The sequence below is a fragment of the Ailuropoda melanoleuca genome, chromosome 2 (genome assembly GCF_002007445.2).
Source record: "Ailuropoda melanoleuca isolate Jingjing chromosome 2, ASM200744v2, whole genome shotgun sequence".
Taxonomy (NCBI): Eukaryota; Metazoa; Chordata; class Mammalia; order Carnivora; family Ursidae; genus Ailuropoda; species Ailuropoda melanoleuca.
The window spans coordinates 98,782,600-98,805,034 of record NC_048219.1 but is presented as its reverse complement, the minus strand read 5'-3'; the positions used below and the strand labels follow the sequence as shown (position 1 = coordinate 98,805,034).

Here is a 22,435-nt window from a genome sequence, read left to right as displayed (position 1 = left end):
TGGGCTTCCGGGGGCTCCCCCTTAGCCTCAAGACGGTCGGTCCCACCCGGCCACAGGGGGACCCGGCGAGTGATTCGGGACCACTTCACCCGCCCCCACTGGTGCCTCTGGTGGGAGACAGGACGAGGCCTGTAAGCAAACAATGGCCCCAGTGGCTCCGGCTCCGGTGATGAACGCGGTTGGAGCCCGGTGGAGCGCCCGATCCATCAAGCCCCTGCTGGAGCCCACGCCTCCTCTCGGTGCCAAATGCGTCTAATTACACAAACGTTGCTCAGCAAATGAGGCGCGGTGTCATCTCTTGTCAGCCCGAGCGGGAGCCTCCGCCTGCTGCTCTGCGCCGGGGCCGCTGCCCATTGGCTCTCGTGGTCCTCACGGGGCCCGGGGATTGGGCGCCTTGTGCGCACCGGCTCTGCGTGCAGTGCTCCACCGCTCAAGCTGCTTGTCCTCCCCGCGGGGGGGCCCGCAGGAGTGCTCTGTCCCCATCCCTGCCCCGCTAGCTGGCCTTGAACCCCAGCTCTGAACTTGCGAGAGCTCACTAACCCGAATGAACAAACCTCAGTGTTTTCACCTGTAACAGGGCATCACAATTGTACCTACCCCATCTACTGAGTTATTTTGAGGATTCATTGGGATCATGTAGGATTCTGTCTGGTGGCTGTGACATAAGGTGGAAAATAGGACTGAAGGAGTACCACTGGGGATGGAGAGAGGAGGGGTCTTTTTAAAATCTCCCAGTTGAAGAATTTGGACTTTATCCCCTCGGCAACTAGGAGCAGGAGGGAGTGGTCAGATCGGCTTCCAGGGTGCTAGGAGAGGTTAGGGGATGGATAGGGGAAGTGGGGGGAACACGGCAAAGGGGCCTGCCATAGATGTCGTCGTGTCCCAGAGTCCAGGCTGACAGCCCTCCCCTCCCACAGGCAGCCACACAGGGAAGAGAGGGGCATGGGGTGCAGCGTGTGGAAACCCAGCCAGCACCCAGGGATGGCTTCCTCATAGATGCCCTCGCCCATCCTGACAGAGCCACCTTTCCCTGTCCCCTGGAGGTACAAACACACATCTGGATTTGCATAGCTCGCTAATGCTCAGGTGGTTCTGGAAGAGTAAATGGCACTGCCCGTGGACTCCTGGGGCAGCATTTCTTATCTGTGTAAACCACACTTGTTGGGGAGGTTAATGGGTAGAGGGATTGTTCTTGTTGGTCGGGCGGGGTTCTCTTGTGACCCACCCCCCTCCCCACGAGGATATGATCCTGAGGGTCCAAGAGTCCATTCTCCAGGGCGAGAAGAGAAGGCCAACCAGCGGATGGGGCCAAGCACTCCTTACAGACTTTCCATAGCCTTGCGACTGCAGGTGGGAAAGGGGACCTCTTTGGATCCCCTGCCGGCCCCTGCCCCTTGGAAACGGGCTTGCCAGATGTTGTGGGGACACAGGCTGAGGCATGGCGTGCGGGGGCCCCCAGCTGGAGCTCTCCATTTGCCCCGTGTATGCGGTCGCACAAGCAGGAGTACAGGCTGCCCTGAGCCAGGATCAACCCCATGTCTTTCCGGGGAAAGTAGAAGCTCGTTTTCCTGGTTCAGGAGGCTGGGGTCGCCTGTTGACTCCTCATGTTTCTTATGGGCTCCTTCTCATCCCAGCCCTGCCTGGGGCTTCAGAGAGGACCGATTCTAGCTGTTTCTAGCCCAGAAGGGTTACCGAGACCATCTCGTGCTACAGTTCTCAAACCTGAACCCAGCTGTGTCTTCGGTCCAATCCCCCATGTTCTGGTTCTTTCAGCCTAGGATGAGGACTGGGTATCTGTTTTTTACCCACAGGCCAGAGTCTGGGGACCACCGCAGGCCACCCTGCTTATTTCATATCCGAGAACATAGGCCCAGAGCTGTGGGTTGCCTTGCCAGAGTCATCAAATCAGTAGGCTGTAGGGCTTTTTCTCTCAATGGTAATGACTTCGAAGTATGGGGTGTTAAAATTCCCCTGGTTCCTTTTTATCACCCATTCACAGATGCAGCGCCCACAAGTTGACCTAAATCTGTCCATATTCTCACCTTGTGAAAGGGGATGAGCATATGGAAGGAAGACAGCTACAACGTCTCAGCCATGGGAAGGACGGTCCCCTTCTCTCTCCTCTTGCCTGGTTCCATAGCTGACCTCTGACCTCCATGACCCCCAGCACCTGCCTGGATTCTTGAGCTGACCAGCATGAGTCGCGTCCCTGCAGATCACTTGATCTGGAACTTAGCTGGTGAGCAGGCTTCCAGCGGTCACAGCCCAAGGCCACCCTGCAAGACAAGGAGAGAGGAGGAGGGGGTCTTGCTGGGGCCAGATGGCTCTGGGGCTTCGCTATCAATTCATGCAAAGTCAACATGCTGGCTCAGGTAACTTAGGAAAAGAGGAAACGCCAGCTGGTGGGTGCGAGGGCCTCCGCCTTCCGCCATCATCTGCACACTTTGTCACGCGTGCAAATTACCCAGAGCCCCCGGGGAGAGCTATTAGGATGTCTAAAGCCACCTCATCCTGGTTAATGGGGATGTTTAGCCCGTCTTCTGGTGTGCTTCACTTAAGAAAGTAGTTGATTGCTGTTGCGGCCTGAGCTCCTGAACTTTCTGATCTGGAGGGATTTGAAGATGGTTTTTCCCAAGGTCAGTGTTCCATAAAGATGGCACGCGCTTGTCATGAGATTAATAAACACACAGCCCGCTCGGCCTGCATCGCCCCGGGCCCCTGACAGCCCTGTCCTCAGCCAGTCACTGAGGGGCAGAAAGATGGTAAAATCTTCTTCTTGATTCTTGGCACCACACCACGAGGTTCACGGCTCAGAGAGGACAGGCTTTGTGTTTCACAAAGAACGTCCTCTTCTCTCAGCAAACGTGCGTCCTTCTTTTCCAGAGATTCGCGGAATCTCTGGGAAGGAAGAGACGGCAGAAGGGCATGTCTGCCTGGCTTCTGGGCTGAGATGCTGGGTGGGCCCACGGCTGCCCACCAGGGCCTTGTCCTCCTAGCTGGAGCCCAAGTTGTCCTTTTATCTCCAGGGAGCACTCCTTTAAACCGGCTGTAGCTAACTACTTCTTCGGAGCAACTGGAGCACGGGGAGACACGGAGCCCAGGGAACTGTGGGTCCAGGCAGTTTGTAGGGCAGCTGGCCCTCCTCCTGTGGCTGTCCGAGGACTGAGTGGCAAATAGGTGTGGAGCCTTGGCTCGTGGTGATGTGAGTGGCCCTTAGAGACCCCTGTGGGCAGCAGGATGCCGGGGCCGGGCTAACCGAGGTGCAGTCCCAGCAGCCTGGGGCCAGCCCTCTGGATTATACCACTTACCTTCATCTGCACCCTACGAGGACGGCAGCATCATCACTCCCGCTTGCTAAGTGGAGAAACGGAGGCACAGTGCGGCTGATTGCTTTCTCTAGTGACATCCTCCTAGTAAGTAGCAAAGCTACGACTGGAGCCCAGGCAGTTTGACCCTAGAGGGCCCTGCCCCGCACTGACCCCTCTGCTAAAGACTCTCCCGGCTCCGAAAGCTTCAGATCCCCAGCTCCAGGAACGTGCTCTGCGGTGTGGGACAGACAGCTCATTTATAATGGAATCTGGCCTGTAAAAGTTTAATGAGGAGCGTGTCTGATAAGCCAGCCTGCTCTTTGATCTTTGCTGAACGCCAGCCCCTCGCAGAAGAGGAGCTGCCTGGCTCTGGGCTTTGGAGAGAGCCCGTGTGGTCGGCCCAGGGCAGGAGGGGCCCCGGGAGTGAAACAAATCTTGATGTGCAGAAACGAGGTGGGTCTGCAGTGGGGGAGGGCATGCAAAGCAGGTGGGGAGGGGCTTCCTGGTGGGAAGGTCCTGCAGGGTTGAGAGGTGGTCTTTCTGGTTCTTGTCCTGTCCCACTGGGCCCCCATCACCTTGGCATAGCCCATCCCACACCCCCAGGATGTGGGCCCAATGGGGTGGGGCCAGGGTTCAAATCCTACCTATGCTATTCATACCCTCTATGTCCTTGGGCTGGCAGTTGAACTTCCATGAGCCTTGGCTTCTCCATCTCTAAACTGGGGATACAAGAGTACCCCACGGGCTGGTTTTAAGGGTTAGGTGAGGGAATATGTGTCAAGCACATAGAACAGCCCCTGCTGCATGGTGAGAACTGGACAATGATTTCCTTTTTTTTGTTTTAATAATAATTTTTTATTATGTTACATTAGTCACCATACAGCACATCCTTAGTTTTTGATGTAGTGTTCCATGATTCGTTGTTTGTGTTTTAACACCCAGCGCCCCATGCAATACGTGCCCTCCTTAATACCCATCACCAGCCTATCCCAATCCCCCACCCCCCTCCCCTCTGAAGCCCTCAGTTTGTTTCCCAGAGTCCACAGTCTTTCATGGTTCATTGCCCCTTCTGTTTACCCCCCCTTTCTTCTTCCCTTCCTTCTCCTACCGATCTTCCTGCTATTTCTTATGTTCCCTAAATGAGTGAAACCATATGATAATTGTCTTTCTCTGCTTGACTTATTTTACCTAGCATTATCTCCTCCAGTCCCATCCATGTTGCTGCAAATGTTGGGTAATCGTTCTTTCTGATGGCTGAGTAATATTCCATTGTATATATGGACCACATCTTCTTAATCCAGTCATCTGTTGAAGGGCATCTTGGCTCCTTCCACAATTTAGTTATTGTGGACAATGCTGCTATGAACATTGGGGTGCATATGGCCCTTCTCTTCACTACGTTTGTATCTTTGGGGTAAACACCCAGTAGTGCAATGGCTGGGTCATAGGGTAGTTCAATTTTTAACTTTTTAAGGGACTTCCACACTGTTTTCCAAAGTGGCTGTACCAACTTGCATTCCTACCAACAGTGTAAGAGGGATTCCCCTTTCTCCACATCCTCTCCAACATTTGTTGTTTCTTGTCTTGTCAATTTTTGCCATTCTAACTGGCATTAAGATGGTATCAATGATTTCCTCTTTTTACCTTTGTGTCGAGACCAGAAGTAAATCCACATTTCATTCCAGGCACCCTGCTGTATGCTGGGCAGATGCCATCATATCGAGTCCCCGCCCCCCACCAACACCCTGTAAGGTGGGAGATATTCTCCCCATTTCGTACAGCAGAAAACTATACAGATTCCCTCACTCCTGAACTTTTCTCTGTGCCGTGATTGTCCTTGGTGAGGAAGCGGTATCTCATTGCAAGTCTTAGGGCTACAGTCAGTTATCCCTGCTGGCAGAAATGAGAACGGAGCAATGATCAGTCCAAAGGAAATCATCACTAAGAGTAAAATTTCAGTTAGTGGGATAGATTGGCCTTTGAGGTGGGGTCCCCTCCCAGTGCACATGTCCGGGATGTCCACTCTGGGTGGAAGCTGAGGCCAGTTCCCAGAATGCATTCATTCAGCCCAGTTCCTTACTGCTGGATTCACTGTGTCCCAGGAGTTGTTGCGGGAGGTCACACCTGCCGGCCTCAGGCAACAGTTGTTGAGGGATTCGTGAGCAGTGCCCTGACCCTGAGGCTTGCTGCTCTTCAAACGCCCCCCATGGCAGCCAGCATTGCTGCATTGCTTACTTGCCCTGGTGCCCACAGAGAAGAAGAAATATGTTGGGCACAGTGGGAGCCCTTCTCCCATTCTCTCCTGCCAGGAGCCGCGTTTCTGACACGTGAACTCGACCTGCCCTGTCCAAGCAAGTCGAGTTTAGCAGTTGCTTAACTCAGGTGGGGGAGTTCTTAGTGTTCATTCCTCTGACGTCACCCTCCCCGTGCCTAGGCAGTGCCAGCCTTATGCTAGGTGCTGGGGATACAGGCGCAAGGAGGCCCAGCCTTGCTGCCCACACATATCTCATGGTCTCGGAGGGGAAGGAGGAGACATGGGGCGGTTACAGAGTGGTGTGCTGGAAAGGGGGGCGGGGAAGCCCGGAACACTAGGAAGCCAGGAATGGGAAGCGTTTACCAGGAGGAAGGCAAGGGAGGCCTGTCTCTCCCCGTCCCACCCCTAGCCCCCGCCTGCCGTGTGGCTCCACAATTTTCTTGGGGTTGCCTCTGTTCCAGTGAAGGGCCTCCACTCCCAGGCAGACACAGATAGATGCCAGTAGGAAGAGGAGCCCTTTCCAGTGTGCCCACTAATGGACTCAAAAGTTTGGTACAAATCGGCAGCACGCCCACCTCTAAGAAGACTTTTATCTAAACTCTTCGGGTTTATGCATCTCGTTTTGACAGGCGTCCAGGAAAGGAAATTCCACACACCACTTTGGCAGGCCAGGCCAGAGTTGAAGAATTCTCACTGTGGAGGAGTTTCCCTGTGTGTAGCCCACCCACCCCCCTGGACTTTTCTCCTGGCTTAAATCCAGACCCTGAGAGCAGTGTCATGAAACCCCTCCTTTTTCTAAAGACTCCGCCTGTCCCAAGACCACACGTCTCATTCCTTCCATGGCTCCCCGTCCAGCCCCATTGCATTTGCCTTGTGATAGGACAGTCCCCATAGAGCCATGACTTTCTGGAAGCTTCGGCTCAGCTGTGCTCAGCCAAGGTTGGCTGTTCTTACAAAGGCCTCCCATCCCCAGAGTTTAACCCACACCACAGGTCACCTGGAGAGGGCCTAATCCGGGCCCAGTTCCCCCAGGGCCTCTTCCCTGGGGCCAGCTGTGTTCCTGCCTCACCACCCCCCACCATATGGCTCACATCCAAGGTCTCTCCCTGCCCCCAGCTCTGTGCAAGTCATCACTTTGCTAGGAAAAATGTCTCCTTGATACTTCCCTCTTGTCTTTTATGCATTTTACTTTTCATGTTTGAAAAAGCTGATAACCTTCCTATCCTTCTGTTCCAAGGGGAAAAAAATGTGATAAAGGGTGGGCAATTGAATTAACCCCTCTTGCCTGTGTGGCTAGATCTTAACCAAGTCCATGTGTATGGCCTCCTTTGTAGGCGCAGCTTTATAACCTAATTTCCCTACCAAAACATCAGTGTTTACTTAGTAAGAAATCTGTTCTTTGTCAGCTGAAAACAGTGATTTCTTTATTATGGCTCTGCGTAGGGAGTGACAGCTGAAAGCTGGCGCTCGGCGAGGTCTGGTGGAGTGTTCAGGTCTGTAATGGGAACGGGGTGAGCGGAGGGTCGAATGGATTGCATGTGTATAAAGACGTGCGTCGGCCGCAGAGCAGGCCTGTTGGACCGGCTGGGGCCGGCCGGGAGGGAGCCTGGGCAGCAGACAGATGGAGCAGCCAAGAGGAGCCCACTGGGTGACAGGGAGACAACCACTGAGCCCCCGAAGACTCCCCAGCTGTCCACACAAGTTCACGACCGGCCCTGCGGTCGCTCCACTCCCCACCACAGAGCCCCCGTCCACTCAGCCAACTTCAAACCAGAAGCCAGCCCTCCTCTTTAAGATTTAGGCTTATTAAATATTGAAGATACACAAAAGAAATAGCAAAAGCATGGTTAGGATAGAAAGAGTAATGAATGATATCATACACTGTCATTCCCTGCCCGACCTAAGGACAGGGGACATGCCGTACCTTTGGGGTCTCCTGTGCCCTCCACCGTCCTGCCCTCCAGGGGCTCCCCCTCCCACCACGCTCTGGGATTTGGAGTTTCTCATCCCCGTGCATCCATGACAGTTCCACCTTATGTCTGACTCCCCTAGCAACAAATTGTTTAGTTTTGTGTTGTGGGCTTGGTATAAACAGAATCATTGCAAGCGGATTCGTTGGGAAACGACTTTCATGGGTCAGATTATGTTCCAGAGCTTCACCCGTCAATGCCTGGGGCTCTTCATTCATGAATTCTCACTACCCCGAAGCAGTCTGTATTGGCAGGCATCTGGGATGTGTCTGTGTTTTGGCGATTTTGAATATTATTGCAGTGAACGCTCTTGTACCATTCTCTGGACCCCCCAGACCCCTGGCTGTTCCTCAGAGTAAATGTGTGTCCAGGAATGAAATCGCTGAGTCATGGGCTCTTCACATTTTAACCCCAGATGTTGCCAGACTTCCGCTTGGGTGGCTTTGTCGTCAGCAGGGTTTGAGGGCTCAGCTCGCTCCGTATCTTTGTTACCAGGGTCATGTCAGCAACGTTTAAATTTTTGCTACAATTTTGGTATCTCCTGTGATTTGGATTTTCCATTTCCCTGATCACTGATGGGGCTGAGCATCCTTTCCAGTGTTTATTGGCCAGTAATGTTTCCTGCTTACGACGTGCCTTTGGAGCTATTTTGCTCATTTCTGTATGGAATTGCCCTTTTCATATTGATGTGAATAAGCTTTTTATATATGAAGGCCACTCATTCCATAATTAGTTATCTGTGTTGCAGATATCCTTTCTGTTCGTGTTTGTTCTCTTCACTTCCACAATGATGTGTCGGGATGAAGAGAAGTTCCTTGTGTAACCCAGGTCAGGTTATCGACATTTCCTTAAGATTTTTCCTGCACATTCCTCTCCCATCAGCTGTGTGGTCTGCCTTTCAGCTCCTGGGCTCTGGTAGCTATTCCCTGATATGACCTGCTCTTTGTTCAGCTGTTCTCCTGCATCAGAACACCAAGCTGCACAACTCACTGCCTCCTTTCCAAATCTCTGTAAAAGTTGAGACTCAGTTTCAGTTGCCGCCTCCTGCGGGAAGCTGTCTCAGATTGCCCCAACAGAATGAATGAATTCTTTCCCTTCCACCTTTCTTTCTGCTCTGGCACCTTGTATATTGTTTGTAGGCTACAATTAGTGTCCACTCTCCTCTAGGACCCCAGAGGTCCCAGACCGATGATTCCCTCAAGGCACTGAAGTGAATATAGGCTCAGGGGGCTGTGATTTCCTGAATTTATGGCTGGATCTGGGGTACTCCCCCAGGATCATCACCCTAACAGCTTGTCATCACCACACCCTCATGGCAATTCATGCTCTCTGCTGGGATCTGTGCAAGTATGGGTCCAAGGTGAGCCCCGGGAAAGTCAGAATTGACTAGACACACCTGGCACAGCACTTGTCAGTCGAGTTTTTGACTTGCTAGGTGTGGGGTCCTGGCCAAGTCTTTCTCAGACCCCCAGTTGCCCACCTGATTTTCTCAAAGTCCACGATCAGCGAGTGTTGGCCGACCAAGGGAAAAATGCATGAACACAAGAACAGATCGGCGAATGGCTGCATGCTGTGGTCCAAGGCCCAGTTCACAGCGGCCTTTCTGCTGACTTACAGAGGTGCCCATGTGGGCAGAGGGCAGCCAAGCTGCAGAGGAACATGCAGATCCTCGCAAAAAAAAAAAAAAAAAAAAAAATNAATGAATTGGGCTTTAATTTGGAGAGGGGCAGTTCTCCAGTGCTTTCCAAAGGAAATCAGTGTACATCTCTTTCCAGTTGCAGACCCCCTTGGTGCATGTTGAAAGGGGCTTGATTTCTGGAACTTTTAAAATTCATATATGGAAGGCGTGGTGAGCAAGCTTGCCAATGTGTAGTTTCACATACCCCAAACCAACCAACCAACCAACCAGAGAACCGAAAAACAACAAAACCCAAACCAACAAACAAAACCCTTGCAGAAGAGACGGAATTCTCTCCTTAGAGCTCTATCTGCTAGTAGGCCAGGGGCAGCAGGCGCTGACCTCGCCCTTCAGGGATGCCCTGGAGAAAGCAGACATATGCCTGCCCTGCTCAGCCAGGCCTGGTGCTAAGGAGCCCCGGTTGGAGGAGGAGAGCGGCTCAGAGCAGGAAGGGCAGCTTCGGGGTATTTGTTTCCCCTCTAGCAGATCAGTAGGGCCCAAGGCCAACTGCCTAGTGTTTCTGAGAAAGTGGGTGCCTGGCCCCGAGCAGCTGGGCAATAGCAGAGGGGTCACCGCCTCGCCGCTCTGAGCCCTCTGCCTCCACCCATGGCCCTGTGATCCTGGTGGGTGGTAACATCTCAGCCCAAAGGCAGGATGAGGACATGGGAGCCAGCGGTCCCTGGGGCGGGAGGGGTTGGCATGTCAGGGCCGTGTGCAGGGCGCGTTCAGCTATGGGGAGCCAGTGACCGTGTAATCCAGGTGGCGGGGGGAAGGCATGCTCCAGAGCCCTGCGAGCATGCTCAGAAGCCCTCCCAGCGTGGAGGGGGACTTCCCACTTCCCTGCCAGCTTGCCACTGATGGAACAGCTCCCGGGGGCTAGGCTGCTCCGAGAAATAGCCCATAGGCCCTGCTCCCTACAAGCTGACAGTCTCAGAAGAAAGGTGACAGGAGTAATGATGGTGATGTCAGTCCCTCCCAAGGGCTGCACATCCTGGATTAGCTCCCAGCAAGCTGCTGCGAACTCAGTGGCTCAAAACAACAGAAACGTGTTCCCTCACAGTTTGGGAGATCGGGCGTCTAAAATCAGTATCGCTAGGTCGAAATCAAGGTGTGGGCAGTGCCATGCTTCCTTTGCAGGCCCTGGGGGGAAGTCGTCCCTTGCCTCTGCCAGCGCTCCTTGGCTTGTGGCCACACACCTCCAGCCTGTGTCCCCATGTCCTCTTCTGTCCCTCTGCCTCTGCCTTAGAAGGACACTTACGCTGGCACTTAGGATCCCCCTGAGAAACCATAATCTCCGCATCTCAGCATTCTTACCTTAATCACATCTGCCAAGTCCTTTTTTTCCCTAAGGTAGTAGTATTAAAAAGGGAGCAGGGAGCACACGGATGCCCCTTTGAGAGGTCAAGGTCAGCCTGCCATTCTGACCTCCCCTCTGCTTCCCACTGCATCTTTGTGAGAGCAGCATGGCGATTCCTCCAAGCCCCACAGGGAGGAGTGAGCTGAGCTGGAACCCAGGCCTTCTGCCGCAGTGCCTGCACGTTGGACCTACTGCTTCATTCGTTCGTTCTTGCAGTCCCTCATGCAGCGGCCGCACGCTGAGCGTGCTCTCTGAGCACCTGGTGGGCACGGGAGCAGGGGCGGGAGAGCAAGTGAGCAGGAGTGGACCCGGAGCTTGCCCCCTGGCTGTCCGTCCAAGGGGGAGACAGGCCCCAAGTGAGCTCCTCGTGGCAGGTGCCCCATCCTCGGCCAGGATGGACGGGCTCAGGGTCCAGGGAAGGAGCCGTCCTCCTTAGGCGCATCTCACGGGAGCCCCGACCTCCATGTGGGGTTGGGAGGATTCTGGAGCAAGGAGCCCCTGAGCTGGACCCTCTGAGGGAGATGTCGAGGGTTAGCTGGGGACAGGGACAGGACCTGAGTGGAGGAGTGGGCATGACACGTGCCCAAAACCCGAGCGGAAGCCATGAGGTGGCATACAGAGTATGGGCGAGAGAGGCAGGTGCGTGACCACACAGGATGTCTCCGGCTGCCGCTGAGGCCTTCGGTCACCCCAAGAAGCAGGCCCATGCTGAGGTTTGTAGGCCTGCAGCCCTGAGTGACTGGACCTCCCCTTTCTCATCCTCAGCAAAGGCCCCTAGAGCAGACCATGATAACACTGGGTCCTGGGGTTCCAGTCCAGCTGTGCCGCTGAGCTCACCATCGCTGTGCCACTGCTGCTTTGGGTCTCAGTAGTACTGTCTGTGAAATGGGATGCCAAATGTTATTCCTGCCTGTTTCTGGCCCGAAACAGAAACATCACCCTTCAGGGATGCCCTGGCAAAAACAGACGCATGCCTGCCCTGCTCAGCCAGGCCTGGTGCTAAGGAGCCTGGTTGGAGGAGGAGAGCGGCTCAGAGCAGGACGGGCAGCTTCGGGGTATTTCTTTCCCCCCTGGCAGATCAGTGGGCCCAAGGCCAACTGCTCAGTGTTTCTGAGAAAGTGGGTCCCTGGCCCCGCAGGAGAAGGTCTTAGAACAAATCCATCAGCCGCCTCTCTGGGTTGCCAAGGGTCCTTCCTTCTGGCTCCTGGCCCCCCAGGTGGGAGAGTCTGCCCCAGTGGCTCATGCTGAGTCTGGGTGAGTCAGCACCCCTCAGCTCGGCTTTGTTCTGCCTCTCCAAACAGCAACAATGGGTGGGGTACAGGGGCCCCATCCCTGCACTTCCACCCCTCCTCTCCCCGCAGTAAAGAGCACGTTGGTTCCTGCCCCTGCGCCCTGGCTTGGGCTACACTGGGGGTCAGACGCCCTCCCTGTTCCTCCCATCAGCAGAGTCTTACTCACCCCTCCGGCCCTGTGGGAGCCATACTCCCTTGAAGGACACATCCCCATCCTACTATCCCATACCCGAGGGTGCAAGCATGCTGGCTCGGGTGCAGCCGCTTTGGTGCTGAGCCACGTGTGGCTGTATGGGGTTCTCAACAGCCGTGGCTTTGCCTTTCGTCTCCCTCCAGAAACCTAGAGCCAGCACATGGGGGAAGGGCCAGGGCTTGATGTTGAGAGATTGGGCTGGGTCCACTCCACTCTCTGCAAGTCTTCCCTTTGCTCATCCGTTAAATCTGAGAAAAGACACGGGGTGCACCCGGGTAAGCATCTACCGGGCACCCGGGCTGAGCTGCACACAGAGCCCATGCCGTCCCGCCACTGCCCCTCAGGCAGGCTCCACCGCCCCATGCTGCGGGCGAGGACGCAGACCCTCCGGGCAGAGAGCACACCGAGCCAGTCAAGTGGCAGAGCCATCCTTCAGACCCAGGACGTCCGGGCTCCGGCCGCAGGTATGAGCGGCTCCCCACAGCCTGCACCCCACACCAGCTGGGGTCGGCAGGAGGACCAGCTGAGCTGATGGCTGCGAAGAGACGCCAAGCTGAACCTGTCGAGGGCAGAGACAGTGGAGGCAGAAGCTTGCCTTTGGGGGGACCGCCGGCAATGTCCAAGCGCCACGCCTGACCTCGCAGAGTCAGAAAGGCCAGCTTCCGTTCCTCTCTGCCACTCAGAGCTCTGCAGCCTTGGGCAAGTCTCACGTACCAGCTTGCACCTCGGTTTCCCTCTGCACTGGAACCCGCCCCGCGGATTGCTGTGCGTGCTGCGTGCCGTCGGTGGTCGGCGGATGCCAATGACCCCATAGCCGCAGCTTCCCCCTGGCAGCGGCGTGTGAGGCCAGAACAGCACCTGACCGGCGAGGTCTCCGCTGGCTCGGCTGATTCTCTGTGTCCTCTCTCCCCCTGGCTACCATCTTGGTCTTCGGGCCTGTCCCTGGACTCTTGTCCAGGGGCTGGGCCTGGCCCCCCTCCCGATAGAGGGTCGAGGAAAGACGCCGCTCAGGAGGGGCCCTTTTCTGGCCCAGCTTGCAGCCCTCGGGGAGGAGGAGGCTAGCCCGGCCATCCCGCCAGCGCCCGCATTGGGAGGAAGCGCAGGAGTCCTCGGCTGCCCGGGAAGCTGGACCCTGCTGCGGGCCGCTGCTGCCCGTCTCACACACACACACACACACACACACACACATACACACACACATACACACATACACACACATACACACATACGCACACATACACACACACACATACACACACATACACACATACACATACACACACCACACATACATACACACACATACATACACACACATACACACACATGCACACATACGCACATACGCACACACATGCACACATACACACATGCACACATACACACACGCATACGCACACACATACACACACATACGCGCACACACACACATACACACATGCACACACATACACACACATGCACACACATACACACATACACACACACACACATACACACGGAGGCAGGGAGGCAGCTGGCCGCTCCTCTTACCGAGAGCCCCCTGCGTGTGCTTCATGCCCACACGTGGAAAGGCCACCACAGCTGCCCTCCCCAGCCTCAGCAGTCCCAGGTAGGTCCCCTGCCACCCTCTCCGTCAGTCCCATAGGTGTGGACAGGCCCCAGGAACGATGGCTCCGATCTGCCTTGCCGAATGCTAGGCCTGCGATCGCTCTGGGCGGGGAGAGGCTGTGCTCGTTCTCTCCCCCGAGCCGTGGGGAGGCTTGCCGTGGCGGTTGCCTATGGTAGAAAAACTCAGCTCAAACTGGTTTACACAAACAAGTGTATTGGCTCAGATGACTGAGAAGGCCAACACGCCTAACTTCTGGTGAGGCTGGATCTGTACTAGGGGCTCAATTCAAGAACCCGGTTCTGCATCTTCCGGCTCTGACACTCTGTATATCATCATCACTCTTGGCCTCTCCCCTCCTGGTCCCCAGGAGCTCCAGGCTTGCATCCTGCCTGCGTAGTCGCTCGTGTGGACAGAGAACCCTTCTTCCCCAGAGCCCAGGCAAAGCTGCTGTCAGGCATATGCCCATCTCTGAAATGATCACAGTATCCGGGAATGTGGAATGCTCTGATCAGCTGGGCTCAGGTCACATGGCCCCTTGCCTCTGGAGAAGAAATGAAGTGGCTCCAATATAGATCCAGCCCCAAGTGCTCTGCTCCCCCATCTAGGCGTAGCCTTTGCAAACACACATCCTTAGCCTCCAGCCTTTCTTTGCACATCCTGCGTCCTTTCTTTGTGTCATGCACTCTCTCATGAACTCCTATTGATCCTTCAGAACCCAGCCCAAATGTCACCTCCTCTGAGAAGCCTTCCTTTATGCTTACATGTACAGTTGGATCATTTTCTTCTTCTGCTGGGGCCTTTATCAAACTGCCCAGTGCTTACCTGACTTGTGGGTCTGCCTCTTCCATTTGGGTTCTGAGATCCCTACAGGTCCTGGGCACAAAACAAGTGCCCAGGACGATTTCGTCAGGAATGTGAGCAAACAGACAAAGGATGGTAGAATCAGGCTTAGATGAGCTGAGAATTGGACCGCGGGGGAGAGAACAATGCATAAGAGTAACGTCCAAGGGGAGCAGCTGGCAGCGAGGCTGGCTTGGCTAGTCCAGCTGATGGCGGCCGGCAAGTGTGTGAGTGTGCGTACATGCATACGACAGAGGAGAACGTGACCATCTTTTAAAATGAGCTCATGCAGTTGGCCCCTCCTCTCACCCTCAAGGCTACCTCCTTGAGTCTCTGCCCAGTTGCCAGAATTCAAGGCTAGGACAGGCCATGGCTGAGACCTGGATTGGGCCCCCACAGCCAGTGGTGTGGACATGCCAAAGGAAAGGGGAGTGGTAGCTGGGGGTCAGCCTGGAGTGCTGGCTCAGATTTTGCCAGCAGACGTCTTTCCTGGGATCAGCTCATGAGCTCCGGCAGAACCCAGCATGCGTGGAACTCTCGGTTGGGCCCTAGGATGGGCCCAAGAGGAGTCCTGTTCCCTGAAGGACCTGCCTTGAATGTGGGCAGTGTTGGTGTGATTGTTGGGAACGCTGGGGAGCTCCCTGCTCCCCCACATGTATTAATGATGCTTGGAATTCTGCCATTTGAGATTCATTCCTTTTGCTTTGTTTGGTCTGTCAAAATGACAACCTCTTGGAACATTTGTGCCCCCTGGATCCTTATCAGTCATTGACAACATAGTGTGAGGGAGAGATTCCGACTCCCTCCTGAGAGCTCGATTGGCCTGTGCATGGTGATGGAGCGGGAGAGGAAGGGAAGACAGAAAAGGAAGCTAAAACAGAGTGGGGAGAAAGCTGTCCTGCTCTCAGGTGCTGCCCTGCCTGACCCTACACCCCGCCCCTCCCCCCAGCCCTGCTCACAGGAACACCCACTTCTCTCCCAGGTCCACTGGGTCGGTTGTGGTCCCACTACCTGCTATGAGTGCCCTAGCCTCACTGGCTGTGTCCTCATCTGTAAAATGGGCACGGAATGCCTTCTTGGTGACTTTTTCATTGAGATTAAAAAAGGAAATGCATTTCTCATATCCCGTGATGGCTGACGTGCCCTCAGCCCTATCTTGAGGAGATGTCGGGTAAGGGCACACTCGGTGGCACTGTACAGAGCAGACACCTAGGGAGCCTTCCTAGAGGAGGTGTCCAGATAGTCATCCATGGCTGTGTTGGCTGAGGCACCTGCTGTCCTGGGTACTGGGTGTTCAGGTCAGTAGATGCCCAGCACCCTGAGCTGACTGGTTGCAGAGAAGGGAGGGGAAGAGGGTTAATGCCCACTAGCCCCCTGCACGTGCCCCACCCTGGGAGGCCCCAGAGAGGGGCGGCATGCTGGCCAAGGCCACCCAGCTAGGTGGGAAAAATCAGGGTTCGAGAGAGAACTGGTACTTTCAAAGGCACAGGCGGTGTCCAGATGCCAGTCCCGCCCCACTACTCCCGGGCCCGGGGTTTCCCCATACGGCTTCCAGAATCCAGTCCTGCTCTGCCCACAAAAGAACATTTGGTTGTGCCTCTGTGAGAGGCTCTGCCGGCCTCCACCCACAGCTCGCAAGCCTAGCAACGACAGCATTCCCAGCCCTGGGAAGAGCAAGGGGGTGTTCTGTGTACTCTTTCATCAGCCCTGGGAGCTGACCTGTCTCACCAGCGAACCCTATCGAATCTGCTTTGGTCGGGAGGCGGTGGCCCTTCTGACCTCCATGCCCAGGGAAACAGGGAGGCCTTTGCCGTGTACTCTGTGGGGGTGGGGCGGGCCCTGGGATGAGGGGAGCACCAGCTTGGGAATGAGGCAAACTCGGGTTGAGTCTTGGCCTGTGTCTCTGGCCACACAGCATAGAGGGGTGACTTCCCTCTCTGGACCCAGAGTCCTCCTGGGCGGTTGTTGGTGTCAGAGTTTTCACAAATCTTCCAGGTGGACACACAGCCCATGATTCCTTTGAGGTCAGCTAGATGCCCCTGCTGGGAGCTCCAGAAGCGCCCTTCTGAGCCCAGGGCCTGAGACAGGGCCCGGGGTGTGCTGGAAGGATGAGTTTCCTGTTCCCTTGGTGACCTCTGGTGGGAAGAGAGCCGCAGAGTTCACTCTCCCCTGAAGGGTGATAACTGAGGTATGAAGGCAAATGTCCCAGTTCCTCTGTGTGGGGACCTCCAGGCCCAACTGCTAGGCTGGGCTGGACTCCAGCCCCCAGCAGGGCAGCCCTGCCCCGCAGTGGTGTGCTTCCTGGCATGACAACACGTCTCCAGCCTCCTGCTTTAGACACTCATCTAACCAGTGGAATGGGGGTCACCTTGGACAGGCCGGGGCTACTGTGTGCCCTAAATGTGTTGCTTTAACTCCCCATGTAGTCACCAGTTTGTCTCGTGAGGCCTCCGCTGTTGTCAGTGTGCCCTACAGGGAGACCCTTGTGCCAGAGAGGCTTGGACAGACCACTTAGGGCCACTGGCTTCAGTGACCACAGGCTGCTGTGACCTCAACCCTGGCCAGTGTCCTGCAGGCCCTGCCCCGAGTGCTCAAGGGAGGAGTAAGGGATCTGAGGACAAGAGATGCCTCACATTGCTCTCCAGAACACCCTGTGTTTACTGAAGTATGCTCAGCCTTCCAGAACTTTTACCAGATCTGTGCACTCAGACAGAGGTCTCCTCCCTGCCCCACAGGCCCGGCCCACAGGTGATATTCTCCGAGTATTGTCTTCATAGAACACCTGTCCTGCTGTAGGAATGTGAGTGTCCGTCCTGCCCCGGTCAGCATGCCCAAGGCAGTGAGACAGACCCTTGGCAAGAGGGTGAATTAGTCTGGTTCTTTCCACCCCCACCTTTGGACACATAGCACCCCTTCCTAGAGCAAAGCCGTCTCTTAAGCCCCTCGCAGGTGGGCTGGCCTCGGAAGGCAGCCCGTGCGTGAGAGCGGCTTGAGGCTGTGACGCGTGACTTATCCCAAAGACTCCCTTCTGCCAAGCTCAGTGGCTGGAAACAGACGAGGAGCCTCACTGCTTCTGAAGATCCCTCCGGGGGATGCTAGTTCGCTACCCGCCAGGGCTAGTGTGTATCGGTACCTCTGACAGAGCCCAGTTACCTGGGAGATGGACCCGTCAGCCTCAGACCAGAAGCAGGCACTGCGAGGGTAGCAGGAAGGAAGGTGCAGAGAACTCGTGCCGGGGCAAGGGGCTTCACGGAAGGTGTCACCGAGGCGGCTACCTCTCCTGGGCTTACAGGGCGGAGAAGGGGTTTCCCTGACAAGGTAGAAGATGCGAGAAGGCACTCGAGTCTAAGAATCCGTGTGCGCAAAAGCAGTGTGGAAGAGCGGCCTGTCGGGCTCATTGGACCTGCACGCCCATTGCAGTCACATCTACGGAAGCGAGAAAGCAGTGGAGCAGAATGCTTGCATCCTCCAAGTGGGGAGTTTGTGAAACCCAGATGTAGAGACATCTGGATGTCACCTGTTTGGGTCCTGGCGCGCCCCGGGTGGCAGGCACGGGTTTCACGCACTCTCGCACATATGCAGCGGTGCTCTCTGGTTCACGCCAGCCTGTGGACAAACCATCCCTGCTCTGAGGTATTCTAATGATGCCCTTGCCCACATCCAAGGTCAATCCCGAGGGGAGGTGTGGAGGGCCTCCCGGGCACATCTGGGTTTTGTCCTCCACGTATGGCGCTGATGCCATAATAACAGCTCTCAGCTATTAACGGACGGCTGTGTCTCACAAACCGTCTGGGGAACTTTCATCCTCAAGGCAGCCCCAGGAAAAAGGCACTATTATCTCCATTTTACAGTTGAAGAAACTGAGACTCGCAGAGGTTAAATGGCTCGCTCAGCGTGACTGAGCTGATAACGGCTGAGAGCCTAACGCAGGTTTGTCTGGAACTCTTTTCTTGGCCTTACATCAGATCACAGAGAGACCCCGTTTTCTGGAAAAGTGAAAATTATATCTTGGTAAATTTAGTCCCCAGTGACTTAACTGTGGTTTCATAGCTACGTCTCCTCTAAACCCTGGTTTTTCTTTAATGGGCACATTTTGGAGTAGAGGACCCCAGGACACCCCAGTGCTAACATGCTAACAGCTGCTTAGAGGCTCCGAGTGAGCAGGCCTAGTGTAAAGGCCCCATCATCGAGTTGAGTGGAGCCAGTGCCCCCTCGAAGGCGGGGCAGGGGACATGGGGGTGGGCCGTGGCCATGCCAGCCCCAGCCACAGGGACCAGGCCAGGTGCATGCCTGACCACTGGTGGGCGTCCGAGAAGGGAGGCTCTGTTAGCATTAAAAGGAATTCCGTGTGAGGAGAGCAGAAAGGATATTCCAGCCTTTTAGTTACGGCTCATCATTGAGAACTGTTCTTGAATCCTGCTCTGTTCCTTCCAAGCCGGTCCCGTGGCAGGGACTCCACACCGGCGACTTCCAACTAAACCCCAAGTTCTCTACTTTCAGGACCTCTCCCAATCCCTCTCTTTCTCTCCATTCTGTTAGGAATACAAGCTCTTTGCATCTTGCCCCTGATACTAGTGTTCTGTTTTTCATTCATGCAGAATGCATGCATCTGTTCATTTAACAAAGATTTGTGTCGCCGCCATTTGTCCAGCCTTGCGCAGGCACTGGGGAAGCTGTGGTGACAGCTCGGCACACCTGCGTGGCCCACTGAGCCTGCAGTCCCGCAAATCCAATCGCGCGTGCCAAGAACTCCGTCGCCAACACCAGACGGGAGGGCGGCCAGCCGCAGCAGCACGTGAGTGCTTGCAGCCTGCGTGCTCTGGCTGATGTGTAAGAATTTGGACTACATGACGGGTGCCCGCGCCCGCTGCTCGGGAGGGTTCCCCGCACAAACGTCCTTCTGCCCCGGGCCATGCCTTCTGACCCCGCTCCTTTGTCTCTGCAGGCCTCCTGCCCTGAGTGGCAGCCCTGTTATCTCCGACATCTCGTTGATCCGGCTTTCCCCGCATCCCGCTGGCCCTGGAGAGTCCCCCTTCAACGCCCCCCACCCATACGTGAGCCCCCACATGGAGCATTACCTCCGTGCCGTGCACAGCAGCCCCACCCTCCCCGCGATCTCTGCAGCCCGGGGCCTCAGCCCCGCTGATGGTGAGTAGAGCTTGGGGTGCTGGGGGAACCGTGCCGCTAACTCCAACTGTGTCGACTCCCCAGCCCCCGTCCCCTGGGATAGTGAGCAAGTTGACATTCCTTCCCACCACCCTGAGTAACGGGTTTTTGCATAAATGAATGGGGAAAGCCAAGAGGATCCGGGGAACATTGGTTTTTGAGCTCATTAAAGAGCTGTTCGGAAGCACCCTTTTACATGCAAATTATATATAATAATGATAAGGTACGTTTATTCATGTAGGTCTTAGCTCAGGTGAGAATTCTTTGGTCTCAATAAAGCAAAATCTGCTTCTGGTTAAGTAAAGGGGGTGCTGGATCCAGGTATCTCCTGGCCCCCAGACCAGCAGGAAAGCAGAGCCGGGCTGGTTTCTGCCTGCATCTCTGCTTTATGCACCCCTTGTAGGTCAACACGTGGCCTCCAAATGGCACCCCAAGGCTCCACGGGTGAGCACCAGTGGCTTCGTGCCTCTCAGGTCAGATGCTTGAGAGAGACCTGATTGGCCCAGCTCAAAGATCAGATGGTCACCCCAAGCCAGCTAATTTGGAGCAAAAAAGGGCAGGTCACGTAATACAAATAGGGTTTTCAGGTCTAAAATTTAATACTTCAGAAAAAACACTACTTCCAGCCCCATCCCCCCCTCACTGATACACATATATGAACACACGTGCTCACGCACACACATACACACTCACACTGGACGGTAGTGAGCACATCGGGAGCTGGCCATGCCCATCCTGTCTTTCTAGGAAATGCTCCCACCCCACTGTCCCATGCCACCCCTCACGGTGCCCGGTAGCCACTTTCTAGTGTCATTTCAAAAGCAACCAGCCTGCATCTTCTCCTGCCCAAGGAAACCATGCCTCTTGGTCCAGGCAGTTCTAGAAGACATTTGCACTCCGGAGTCCGTGGACAGAGGCTCCAGGAAACATGATCCCAGTGGGTCCCTTGTCACCACCTCCAGTCCTCGCCAGAGGGAATGTGCCCTACCCCACTTGGTGGCTATGACCAGGAGCTGGAGCCGAGTCCTGGACCTGAGAGGCTCAGGTTGGAGTTTCACAGGGAAAAGGACTCTGGCCTCCGAATGTACAGAAAGTCTCCCTAAAGCATTAGGCTCATCGTCCTGAAGTCCGTGCGAGTTTTCTGCCCTGAAGGATCGCACGGCCTCCACACTGAGCCACCGACTCCGGAAAGTGGGCCTGGGCTTCTCCATGCCTCTCCTGATGACCCGGCTGGCGCCGGGCTGGCCCAGAGTGTGAGGATGCAGGCCAGGTTCCACATGCTGCCCTGTCCTTGAAGCTCGCACGTGGTGTTGTGGGCCGGAGGCTGCCTGGCCCCAGGAAAGAGGTCTCCACGCCCTCATCCCCCAAACCTGAGAATGTGGCCTCGTTTGAAAAAAAGGCCTTTGCAGATGTGATTTAGTTGGGGATTCTGAAATGAGGAGATCATCCTGGAATGTCCGTGTGGGCCTTAAATACAGCAATAAGTGCCCTCACAAGAGACATAGGCGAGAGAACAGTGCAAAGGTGGGAGTGATGTGGCCATAGGCCAAGGAAGCTGGCACCCTCCAGGAGCTGGAAGGAGCACCGGACAGGTGACCCCCTGGAGCCTCTGGAGGGAGCATGGCCCGGCTGCTACCTTGATGCCATACGTCTGGTCTCCAGAACTGGGAGAGGATGAAATGCTGTTGTTTGAATGGCAGTTAGCCCCACGTCTGTCCTCACTCGTTACAGCAGCCCGAGGAAACTAATACACATGGTGACGGGGTTCCTATGGGGGAGGCAGGACATGGCAGCCCTCCTGAGGTGGGGGTCAGAGGGCCCTGAGAGATCTCTAGAGAAGGCAAGGACGCTGTAATTTCAGTTGACAGCGGTGTAGCCCGTGAAGAGCTAGGTGGGGAGACGGGGCTCCCCTCGGAGGAGAGACATGGAGTAGTGGAGCACTGATTCTATGCCTGATTTCCATAGAAACATCGCTGGGGCCCCTCTCACCCCCATTTATCCCAGCTCCAGCCCCTCGACATAGCAGGCATGGGTTCAGCACCAGAGAGCCCTTCGCCTATTTGCAAGGCCCTGACCTCCGCAGGGGACAGACCTGATATCCGGAGACCTCGCTGGCCCTGAGCCAAGCCCCCAAGTGGGTAGAGACAGCATGTCAGGCCTCGGGCCGCATCTGTGCTGGCCCCAGCACCTGCCCACATGAGCCCCAAGGGCACACATGGCCGTCACACACGACAGACCATGTGTGCTCTGAGGACAATGGGCACTCCAGGGAAGGCTTCAGGGAAGAGGTGGACATTCAGGAGGAGGGGACGGGAGGGCATTTCAGGTGTGGACAGGGCAGGCGGAGGCCATGGGGACAGCGGATATGGCAGGAGAAGGGGAGGGGGAAGAGGGGGAGGGGGAGAAGTAGGGGGTGGCTGCTTCCATTGACTGGCTTCTCTCTGCCCAGTGCATATGAGCTCTTTGCTGTTTGCCAAGACTAATAGCTGAGAGCGCCAGAGTCCTCATCTGCAGCGGAGGATGGTAATGGTGGCCCTCTGCTCATAGTGCGTGGGGACAGTGACCCTGACAATGAATGTGCGTCCGTCGGCACTGTGCCTGCACAGGCCCAGCAAGTGCTCAGCATGATGCTGGCTGTCACTCTCACTTCTCATAATAACTTGAGGAGCGAGTATTAGTACCCTTACTCTATGGATGGAAAACTGAGCCCCTTCCCGATTTTGCACAGCTGGTAGAAGCCAGGCCTCTCTCAATGGGTTTGTTGG

At 55.6% G+C, this 22,435-nt stretch overlaps 1 protein-coding gene across 1 annotated transcript in view; it reads left to right on the top strand.

Annotated features, from left to right (window-relative positions):
* Window positions 1-22,435, top strand: part of GLI2 (GLI family zinc finger 2) — a 265,688-nt gene that overhangs the window by 203,757 nt on the left and 39,496 nt on the right. The window contains exon 4 of the mRNA XM_034641957.1: window positions 19,450-19,652. Coding sequence (XP_034497848.1) covers window positions 19,450-19,652 — 203 coding nt within the window. The remainder of the gene's footprint in view (window positions 1-19,449; window positions 19,653-22,435) is intronic.